At 36.3% G+C, this 12,426-nt stretch overlaps 1 protein-coding gene across 5 annotated transcripts in view; it reads right to left on the minus strand.

Moving 5' to 3' along the window:
- Nucleotides 1-12,426, minus strand: part of LOC129808058 (inactive dipeptidyl peptidase 10) — a 273,322-nt gene that overhangs the window by 33,689 nt on the left and 227,207 nt on the right. For all 5 annotated transcript variants that reach the window (XM_055857740.1, XM_055857738.1, XM_055857737.1 and 2 more), the window contains one exon: nucleotides 24-122. In XM_055857740.1, coding sequence (XP_055713715.1) covers nucleotides 24-122 — 99 coding nt within the window. The remainder of the gene's footprint in view (nucleotides 1-23; nucleotides 123-12,426) is intronic.

A 12,426-nucleotide genomic window follows, 5' to 3' on the forward strand; every position in this document is an offset into this window, starting at 1 on the left:
GCTTTGGAAAATTCAATACTTACCACTAATCCACGATCCATTGAAGGGTTGCCACTTGAGACGACCGCTTAGGACGTCCGATATGCTAATCATGTGCCCTTTAATGCGATTTCCTTCATCCTCTGGAAATATAAAAGGATAATTGTCTATATTAATCTCATAAACAATAAATTACTGTGACTTTTGGAATATTTACAAATCATTGAGCAATATTCGGCGGCACGAATTTTTGCTTTCTCTTTTTTTCGGCTGTCAAAATACCAATTGAGAAAAGATATACGGAGAAGAATTGACTATGTGTTTTGTGTCCTTTTTTTCTCATGCTTTTCCAATGGAAGGGAAATTATAGGCAATAAATCATGTCGCGCCAGGGTGTAGTTTTTCTTCTTCCAACATTCTTGTTGGCGTTTTTTTTCTCATGTGCGTCTAATACGAAAATCTGTGCCATTTTCCTGTGGTACGAGGTGAAATCTGACTTCGTCCAATTGAACCCAAATTTTGTACACATTTTGACATTCACAGATCACGATCACGAATATGATACCCAGTAAAAATCTAAATTTCCGGCTGCCCTGCTATTTTTGCGTAGTATAAAAGTGTTCCGGCGAGAGAACGAAAAGGGATATGGACTTGCACTTTTTTGCAAAGGTTAAATTTCGGGTGGACGACACAATGTTATTATGTTAGATACAGATAGATACTTTTCAATAAATTTTTAGTATTTTGTTATGAAGGCTGAGACTATTCTAAGGATGGATTGCACTTTTGACTCGACCTACTCTAACCTGAATTATCATCGAAAAATTGAATTTCGAAATTCGGAATTCGGACTTTGCGTGACCAGCCATACTTATTTTGATTTCGATGAAATTTTAAAATGTCGTACGCAGTAATATTTAAGGACGAGATCATTCCAACGATAGTCTACACCCTTCTCCCCTCAACGAACCATACCCAGAATTACACTTGCTTATAGACTCTATCAGGAATCAGGGATGTTCAAATCATCTAACATGTGAATATAAGACCGATTGGAGATGTTTGACAAAATTGAACGATCACAGCTGTGATTATAAAAGAATCACAACTAATTGGTATTAGTACACTACAGAAATTGACAAACTTTGAATGTCTTCATATATTGCATTATCTGGCATTATTTCGACAAACAAGTATTTAAATAATTGGCAATTGTTATTTGCAAGTACTGAATTTGCTGCAGTTCACAAACTTTAATCAGAAACTTTCAGTGTGATTCAAACAACGCTAAATCCCATTAGAGCTGCACAACAGGCAAAAGATAGTTGGTTTATTTTGAGAGCAATTGCAAAAGTTGATTTTAAAATTAAGATATTGCATAATTCTTCATTAGAGTCTCGTTATGAACTTTGTAGCAAAGGAAAAATTCACAAAAAGTTTTCTTGTGAATGATATAATTGAATAACAAAAGACTGCAGTGAAATTTTTCTAAATGGATTTTATATCACAATTCAGTACTTGTACTCCTTGTACCATGTATTCTATTTTTCTTTTGTCTGCAGCACACTGAACAGAATTTTGGTAAGAATAGTGAGCAAATTAAACTTGGTAAGGAGACAATTTAATGACATGAGCAAAGAGAAATCTCGGAAGCAATGAAGTAGTATCTTGGCAAAATACATATGATAATAATTTTTGATCGATTTTTTTTTGTTATTTACAGACTAAAATTGAATATTTTACTGTCCAGAATGCGGGATATTTTATTAAGTTTTTCCATTATTATTAATTTCAATTTTATGTAAATTTTGGAAAATCTTGGAAGTTTTATTCTAATCCCCAAACAATTGGTTATAATAGGTTACCTAAAATGATTAATGTGTGTCTCTCTTGTTATCCACAACTCCTCTTAAATATTAAATACCAATCCTTGTTTGTATTCTTTTATCTCACGTCCTGTGTATTTATTTAACACTAACCTGTGCAAGGAGAAGAAAACAATAGCAAATTTTCAGGTTCTGAGGATGAAACTTGAGGTAGACCAGGTAGACTAATAATAGGATTGCGTTTATCACACTTTAAGAAAGAAGATAAGCAATGGTGCTTTTATGTTGACTTAATTTTCTGGATATTTAATAACAATTTGCTCTATGGTAGGTAAGAAAACTTAAGCATTTTCACTCTATAATAATAGAATGTTTCTCTACAATAAACTCCCCATAAACTTTCTCGAGCAAAATTTACGGCCATTAAATTTTCCTCCATTTAACTCGTTTCTTCTTCATTATCTTATTAAAATTTGTTGTCTATTTGCTTTTATAAATTTTAAATTTCCACAAAATTCAAACTGAAATTTTTTGCAAGTTTGCAAGAATTATTTTCAAATCGTTTATGAACTTCAATAAATTCAAACACACAATGAAAAATATACCTATGTAAATATTGACAAAATATTTCCCTTATAAGCGTAACTATTTGCTTCAATACGCCAAATATTGACGAAATGAACGAAATATTCTGCAGAGAAAGTCATAATAGTTTATCTTGGGTAGTGGGAAGGGGGCACTTTTGAATTCGGTGATCTTTAAAGAGGTTTTTCTTCTCCAGTTTTTAAATAGAACTGAATCTTACGATGATGTCAACACTGAGAAAAAAAGAGAGTGTGATCAACTTTTTTCCTCGTAACTTTAACCCTTTTTAGGTATAAAAATATATCAACATTTTTTAATGTTAATTTTACACCTTTTTAAAGGTAAAATTAACATGAAAAGGGTTAATTTAACCCCTAATACACCAAAAAAGGGTAATATTTACACTGATTTCGGATCAATAATGCAGGGTAAAATTCACATTTCCGGAATGTTATTTTAACTTTTCGGATTTCTCTCACTCAGTGAAGTAGCTCTACAAACCAATTGTGAAGTTAAATTACATCATGATGAGGGCTCAATTTCACTTAAAAATTAAAGAATAAGCCCTATTTCAAGGTCTTCCCAATTCAAATCTGCCCCACTACACCCTACTACCTCTATGAAATGCATATATTGTCGGTTGGATCAGCAACTGCGACAACTACATTTACTTTAGATGTGCATTCGTTGTAAGCGACACATTGCTACGCGGTATTTGCAACGAATGTAGACATAAAGCAAAACGATCGCTCAGAATAAGAAACGAATAACTTGAATTAGGCAAATTTTACAGGAGAGCGATTTGGATCTGAGATTTTACATGCAGAGTATAGGATTTTTGGGATTTAAAATCTCTATAACTTTGAAAATAATTATCATTCAAGTATAATAATCAAAGGGAAGGTAGAGGGTATAAAGAAGTATCCAAAAAGCGAATTAAACGAATTTCGTAAAAAAATCGAGATTTTCGACTTATGTTTTAAGTCGTCGAAAGAAATTTAACACAGTTGCTGACTCAACCGACAATATATTTATTTATATATCGTCGTTATTTGGCAAAAATAAACTTATCTACATATTTATTTACACACAAATACAATTGCACAACATGGGACGCTTGCAGAATACTCTAAAATATTGCAAAATATGTTATAATTCATCAGATATAAGATGAAATGTCCAGGAGCAAGATATTTTCCTTCTGGATTTCACAAAGAAAAACAATGTCCCAACTGTCCCAACTACATTGTTGGCACAAAAACACTTTCATAAACTTTTCCCTTGCCGACAATAGGGTCATATATGACCCGGAAAATTCTACGCGCTTTTCTGGAAAATTGAGAGTAGTTTATTATATCAAAATATGCATTCTACAATCTTTGGATGTTCTATTTTATGTTTCTAAAGAACTTTTTGCTGAAAAAAATAAATGAATATAAAAAAATTTGAAAAAGAAAATTCATTTCACAAAGTTCGAAATTCGTGATTTTTGATCTCAAATATTTTCTTCTCCTGAATATCTGGAGTCTTGAGAAAATTAGCCAAGAATCTTGCATCCTTCTATTATGATGTCGTGCACTAACAGATTTTAAAAAAAATAGTCGATTACATAGCAGCTCTCCCTTTGTGTTCGAGCAGTAATATAGTTTAGGGGTGTATCGAGTTTCTATTTTCTATATCGAAAAATTATAAAAGAAGAACTATATTACATAGTGGCGTTATGCAATATATTTCTTATAAAGCTAGCAATCTTTTCCCATCCAATGCATGTTATAGTATAGTAAATGCAAATTATTGCACAATATTAATAGTTTTTGCTATTCTGCGTATTTTACAGCTTAAAAGCTTACTAAATCTTTAAAAGAATTCATAAAGAACTTAAAATAGAATACTATTGGCCGAGATATTTTTCCATTAGAGCAGAAAAGATAAGTTTTTTTTTCACTTTAAGTTTTGAGCTACAAGCTGTGCCCTGTAAAAATGTGAAATATTCTAATAATGTCTCCGTCTTTTTGTCCATCGCATTTTCTTTCTTTCACTCCGGAGGTTGGTCATCGGCGGTGGCCGCATAAACGCAAAGCATATAATTACTTGAAAAGGACTCGAGTGTAAGCACAATAAATAAATAAATAAATAAATAAATAATAAATTAAGCGACTCGTCGTAAAAATTATTAAACTGAAGAAGAATTTTTTTCACAAGAAAAATAAAAACCAAAAGAATAATCTCTAGGGGGAAGTGGGGCACCTTTGAATGTGGGGCAAAATTGGGATTTTTCGCCTATTTTCAAATAAAATTGAGCCTTATTGTGATATAATTTTGCTGCACAAACAGTTAGAAGCTAAATTACGTCACAATCAGCCTCAATTTAGTTTAAAAATAGGTGAAAAATCTTAATTTCAAAGGTGCCCCACTTTCAAAGGTGCCCCACTTCCCCCTACAAGAACTTAAATATAGTTTTCTGATATCTTAGAAAATTATTGATATTAATCAAAGACCATGTTAGGTGTCCAATTAAATAAATCTTAATCTGGATTTTCCTTTCTTAGTAATCAAAGTTTATTTATATAAGATGTTTTAAAATGAGAATGTTTATAAATGCATTAAAATCATGGGACTGCTTCACAATGTAATAGCATTAGAAAATTTTAAATAACTCCAAGAAACATATTAAAGTAAAACTTTATTGGAGAGTTATTGCAATAATAGTGCATTTAAGTTCGAAAGCATTGAAAAATAAAATTTAGTAGGGGAAAGTGTTCTGCCTTTGAATGCGGCAGCCTTTGGATTATTACATTAATTTTTTTCTCTTATTTCCCAAATCAAACCTTCTATTTTGTTAATAGAAAATAGTTAGTTGTATTGACTAGAGTTTAGATAGGGTTTTTGCTTTAGAAAATAAGGAAAAAATGAAATATTCAAAGGCTGCCGCATTCACAGGCAGGCCACTTTCCCCTATTGGAATTAAATATTATTTTTACATCTCAAAGAAGACTTTCGATTATCCTGTTCCTTTCCCATTGGTTTTGGGATAAATATCGATTTTTATTCTTTTTGAAAATCTTTACAAAATTGATTGGAGGTATTGTGCATTTAAGAAATATTTGCTCAAAAAGTTTTATATAGGTTGCTTAAGTCTACTAGTCTAACACCGTTAGTCGTAAAACTAAAGCTAGTTTCAAAATGAGTGAATTGACGCAGCTAGTTCATAGATTGATATATAAAAAGTATACAGATAAATTTTGCATGGTTTCATGCAATTCAATTTCCATGATTTTCATTGGTGTTATCTTTCCAATTTATTTTGTGGAGCTAGGATCCACTTTGCCCTCCGTGGAGGTGGGCTTAGGGCTTGCTCTCACTCGCTCGCAACCCCACCTCGCTTGTTCCCGGAACTAATATGACTGAATGGACAGTAATAGAATTCCTTTCTCTCACTTCTTGGGAGAGAATGTCTTCTTCTTTCACTGTCTAAAGATCGACTGCCTAAGGGTGAGCGAGGATCAAACCGAGCAAGCGGCGCTAGCCGGTGATGATAACATCACAAAAGAGAAAAATGCCACAAGCGGGTGATTTTAAGCTTTAGGTGGCGGGGGAGCTACCACATGCGGCCAATCCTGACATTCCGTCGTCCTCGGCGGAGACAGAGTTAAATTGGAAGGGTGCGAAAGAGGTCATGAGAACCTGTTCATGCTTCTTTTCTTTCACATCCACTGGCCGTTTTAAGATTGAATTTCAGGAAAATCAAAGAAAAAGAAACCAACTACTATTTGAAAGTCAAGGTTATCATACCACAATTTTAGGCAAAGAGCACGCAAGATATTCATGGTCCCTAAAAGCAAACTTCTCTATCCAAGCAGTCTGCAGCCTGATTGGGAGATTGCTCACGATTAAGATCATGATTCCAAGTGCATTATTGGCTAAAGTTGAACCAAATATTTGCCGAGTATGACTACCGTTCTTGTAAATGAACTCCTAACCAGATCTTATTACCTGGTGTCAAATAGGGAAAAATAGATTTCCAAAGCCCAGTTTTCTAGTCGGATTCTTGTTCTAATTTTCTTATAGTAGATTGTTTTCCTGAAAATTTATTCTATTGCCCTTACCAAGACGGGGAACATTAAAATCAGACATGCAAGCATTCCTGCAGACTGAAATTTCTTTCACGTTCGGGAGATGTACCGTTCTTGTACTATAATTTCCCAGAACGTTTTCACTCTTGTACTTCCCTTTTCCCAGAGTATACATCATCCTCGAACGCCCCAGAGGATCCATAATCCTCTGGTCCTTTGTGTAAGTTGATTCGTAGGGAGATGCACCGTTCTTGTACTGTAATTTCCCAGAACGTTTTCACTCTTGTACTTTCCTTTTCCCAGAGTATGCATCATCCTCGAATGTCCCAGAGGATCCATGATCCTCTGATCCTGTGTGTAAGTTGATTTGTAAGGAGATGCACCGTTCTTGTACTGTAATTTCCCAGAACGTTTTCACTCTTGTACTTTCCTTTTCCCAGAGTATGCATCATCCTCGAATGCCCCAGAGGATCCATGATCCTCTGATCCTGTGTGTAAGTTGATTTGTAGGGAGATGCACCGTTCTTGTACTGTAATTTCCCAGAACGTTTTCACTCTCGTACTTTTCCTTTTCCCAGAGTATGCATCATCCTTACCCTTTCCGGGGTATCCATCGTCCTTAGGTCACTCGTGCAAGGTGATTTACCAGGAGATGCACCGTTCTTGTACTAAAATTTCCCCGAACGTTTTCACTCTCGTACTTTTCCTTTCCCAGAGTATGCATCATCCGTGGACTCCCATTAGGGGTTCTTCTGCCCGCAGGGTCAAATGAAACAAGTCTGGAGCCACAACTGAAATTATACCACGAGGACATTAATACACTAATCTATTCAAGTCTTCAAAGTTCTACGATCTTAAGTGATTCATCTTTCTTTTCTAAGCATCAATCAGCATCCTCTTCTCTTTCCATTACCATCTCTTCTTCGAGTTCTCCGAGAGCTTCGTTTACTCCACAACTCTTCAAATTGTCGGCTGAATATATTGCTCTGAATGGTTTCCGACTAACTTGATATGAAGGGACGTCTTTCACGAGATATCGATCATGACCTTTTATCTCGTTTATCATATAGGGGCCTTTGTACTTGGGCATCAATTTCCTCACTCCTCCTGTAGCCGGAGGGTTGAAACGTATGAGGACGAGATCTCCCACTTTATATTTATGAGGTGCTTTGGTCCTTTTATTATGGGCAGCGGCCTGTGTTTCTTGATGGCGTTTCATTCTCCTGGCTGCTGCTTCTCGTAGATCTGGTAGAGGAATTATATCTTCAATCTCTGTTTCTATAGCGGATGACACGGCATTCAATAGGACATTTCCTATTGCATTTCGAGGATCATAGCCCATCAATAACCTATGGGGTGTTTCTTTAGTGACCCTATTTTCACTAGAATTAATTGCCCACTGGACCGTTGGGAGATGTTTTTCCCAATCCCCTCCATTTTCAGAGTTAGATAAGCATTTCAGGGAATCTTTAACAATCTTAAATACTCTCTCGATCTGCCCATTTGCACGGGGAGTTGCTACACCTACCGGGGAATGACGGATCTCATTATTATTACAAAAATTTTGAAACTCTTTAGAACTGAATGCAGTGCCATTATCACTGACTACTACAGCCGGAAGTCCGAAAATCTGCGAGACTTCCGTTATAACTTTAATAGCATTTTTAGAAGTTGGCCCAGTAACTCCACGTCATATTGTAAACCGAGTAAAAGCATCTATCAACCCCATTATATATTCTTTCCGTCCTGCAGCCATCGGAAAAGGCCCACAGAAATCAATATGAACTACGAAAAATGGAATAGGTTTCTTCTCGGTTATATACCACGTATGACGGTGTTCATCTTTTCCACCCTTGTGCATTAAACATCTCACGCACGCTTCAACATATTTCTTGACCATAGGTCTTATCCTAGGAAACCAGTATTCCCTCTCGATATTTTCTATTGTCCTGTTAAGTCCTGGATGACCCATTTCATCATGTGCATTACGTAAAATGTAGAATCTTAATCCCCTAGACACTACGAATTTGTTTCCTTTATCCGTTTTTCGATATACTCGGTTATCTTTGACGTCATAACACTTGCGAAAAGACTGTAAATCTGGATGTCCTTTGGCATTTTCCTCCAGAACCGTACGAATTCTCTGTATAGTTTCGTCCCCACTTTGAAGGGCGGCTACCCAATCTTCATCTGCGATTCCTATCGTGAGCACATTTGGTATGTCTCGATGAACGGGCGGTCCGACAGGATTCCTACTAAGGCTATCAGCGTGAGCCATTTTGGATCCCGCTCTATGCTCAATGTTGAAATCAAAGGGCAACATTCTCATCCACCATCTAGCTATACGTGAGATTAGGTGTTTAGTAGTCAACGAATGTTTTAATGAATGACAATCTGTTACCACTGTGAAATGTTTTCCCATTAAAAAATATTTAAACCTTTCCATAGCTTCAACTACTGCTAGAGTTTCCAATTCGTAACTATCATATCGTTCTTCGGTATCTGTAGTAGCTCGACTAAAATATGCAATAGGATGTAATTTCTCTTTTGTGTCCCTTTGCATCAATACCGCAGCAAGTCCCAATTTACAAGCATCGCAATGTAATTCAGATTCAGCATTGGGATCGTATATTTTGAGAAAAGGCCGTTCTGTTAAATGAGATTTCAACTTGTTAAAAGCTACCTGTTGCTCTTCCTTCCATTCAAAGTCTACATTTTTCCTCGTTAATTTTCGTAGTGGCAATGATATATTAGCATACCCGGGAACGAATTGCCGGAAATACCCAGTAAGTCCTAAGAACTGACGTACCCCCTTGAGATCTTTTGGGCGAGGGAATTGAGCTACGGCTTCAGTTTTGAACGATCCGGGACTTATTTTTCCTTCCGTTATTTCATGTCCCAAATATGATACCGTTAAATAGAGAAACTTACATTTCTTTATTTTCAATGTCAGATTGTGCTTTTTTAGTTCCTCTAGGAGTTTTTCTAACACATGCAGATTATCATCCGTGCTTTCGGCGGCTATGAGGATGTCATCTACGAAACATGAAATTCTATCATCTTCAATAGGACCTATGACTTTATCCATTAGTCTCATGAAGAGAGCCGGGGAATTTGCTAGTCCAAACGGCACTCTTTTATACTGATACTGAGCATCCGGAGTCACGAAGGAAGTGTACTTTCGAGAATCCGGATGCACAGGAATCTGATGATAACCCATCATCAGATCCAGTGAAGTGAAAACTTTACTTTTCTGAATTTTGTGCAGTTCTTCTTCAATATTGGGAACCGGATGATAGTCTTTCTTGACTATGGAATTTAATAACCGATAATCGACACAGATCCTGAGTTCACCCCCCTTTTTCTTTTGAACTATCATTGGACTCGAATACTCAGATGTAGATTCTTCGATAATGTCTTGATTTAAGAGGGATTGAATTTCTGATTTTACTAGATTCTTATAGTGATATGGAATGCGATATGGAGCATAACGAATAGCTTTATCTTCTCTCAATTCTATTTCCATGGTCAACGTATTCGTTCTTCCCAATTCGGATGCGTCGATCGCGACACTTTCACGAAATTTATTAAGTATCGATAAAAGGCTTTTCTTATCGTGATTTGTTGCTTTGTCCCCGATATTTACATCTGATTCGTAAAGCATTTTCCGAACTGAATTTTGAGAGGGTATCTCGACCATCATGACGTCAGATTTTCGATTTGGAATTTCCTGTATGGTAATGTTTCCGCTTGAGATCACCCCAATAACTCCCTCCTTTTCCAAAAAATCTTTACCTATCAGCAATGGGCAATCTTGAAAGTAATCTGGCACAATTCGCAATTCTAGGTTACAAGTTACATTGTCTATAGTTATGTTGCTTTTTACCGATCCTAAAGTATAACTTGAATACCCCCCATAAGTTTTTAGCTTGATCCCCTTACCATTTTCCTTCAAATTGCATTTTCTAGCCTGTGTCTCCTGGATGAGAGAAAGATCACTTCCTGTGTCTAACAGGAACACAGGAAGATTGCCAAAATGGGGATGCTGTTGATGTACGCTGTTGTTTGCAACTTTTTATTTATTTTACGACTGGTGGGTTGCTCCACCAGTCTAGTCCGAAAATCCTTTTTCTTTTTGGGGCATTCGGCAGCCAGATGATCTTTCGCATGACACACGAAACACCGACGATCCTTTCTTGGTGGAAATTTGGAGTCCTTGTCATATTTTCCTTTTTTCCCACGTGGCTTTTCATCCTTGTCCTCGTTTTTCTCCTGATTTTCTCCATCCTCTCTATTCCTCTTGGATCCGTGGCGGAAATCTTTGCGTCCGAATTTGGATTCCTGCTGATTCTTTCTGCGCCATCTGTCCTTCCTGCCCTGGGAATGTTCCTTTGAAAATTCAATAGCTTTCAGTCTTATTTGTTGCTGGATCGAGATATCGTATTACTTCTATAATGTCAGTATAATAAGTCAGTATAATAAGGTATTGAGGTGTATTTTCCATTATAAGTGTTTTCTTATTCCCCTCTCCGGGTATTCTTTATAATATATTTGGTCAGGGGGCCTCTTTCATTTTTTTTTCTTGGCCCACTTCTTTTCTTTCCTATGTCATTCTATAACATTTGCTCCTCCTCTTTTTAACCCCTGTGGTAATCATTCGTGTTCATTCGTCTTCTGCGAACTTAGCATTTTTCTTTTTTACCCTTTTCCTTAAATTTACCTAAGGTTGCAATAGACATAATGTCTGACTGGCTTCTAATGTTGGGCTTTCCCTGGTTATTTAGACAAATTGTTTTTCATGGCCAGATACCTCCGTCTGTTTTTATTTTTCAAGAATTTATGGTTTTCTTTTCCTAACACTTTCTGTTAATACTTTTCAACTATCCTCATCTTCATTCATAATTGCCTTACTGAGATCTACCTAAGCATTTCATTCGGAATTTCCCTTCATTCCAAACATGTGTTTGTCAGATGTTAGTCCACTGAGAATTTTTACCGATAATGAGCTCGAGTAAATGCGATCCTCATAAAGAAAGCTGGTAAAAATGCAAAGTTTACTGCGTACTCTTTGTAACCCATAAAGTTTGTCTACCACATTAGGAGTACACTGAAATTTTAAAGATTTTCATACCCATTCGAAAGGATAAATTATATTGCTATTCTTTTCTTTACTCTGGAGGATTTTTTCTAAGGTTGTTAAACATTACCCATCCAATTCCTAAGGTTCTGCCGAAAATGATATACCCGTTTTATTGAGGATGTACAGTACATTCCATTAGTCCTATGAGTAATACCTTCTTGCCCAGCCATAAATGCTAATGCTACTAATTGCTGTTGGGTTAGGACGTACCGAGGATTCTTTGAACCGTCGCGACAAGATAATTGTTTTCACATGATCTTGTTTTATATTGTTCGCATTTTTCTCCCACTGTTTGCCTCTATTGCGGAATGATTAATCAGGAAATAAGTTATTTATTTCATAAAAATCTCTTCTTTTTTTTCTATTGGGAATGCCCCTTTCTTTCCGACCTAATTGTATTGTTAACTTATTTGATCTATCATTAATTTACAACTTATCTGTATAACCGTTGATCTCCTTTTAAACCATCTCTCCTGGTTAAGCGTTTCCTCTTTTGTGATCCTCCTGGGCTCCAACTCAAATTGCTCTGCACTACGATGCTTCTTCCCCATCGTTGGGCTTCCGTCGGAGCATGCTGCCACCTCTTATCACTTAATGCGTAGATAAATTCGCGCACTTTTTCACTTTATTGACTTTTCCCTTTTACTCACAATCCACTTTTGGGGATTTGGGCGAATCCCACTTCTGATATGTGGAGCTAGGATCCACTTTGCCCTCCGTGGAGGTGGGCTTAGGGCTTGCTCTCACTCGCTCGCAACCCCACCTCGCTTGTTCCCGGAACTAATATGACTGAATGGACAGTAATAGAATTCCTTTCTCTCAC

Source organism: Phlebotomus papatasi, chromosome 3 (assembly GCF_024763615.1).
Source record: "Phlebotomus papatasi isolate M1 chromosome 3, Ppap_2.1, whole genome shotgun sequence".
In the NCBI taxonomy this organism is placed as follows: Eukaryota; Metazoa; Arthropoda; class Insecta; order Diptera; family Psychodidae; genus Phlebotomus; species Phlebotomus papatasi.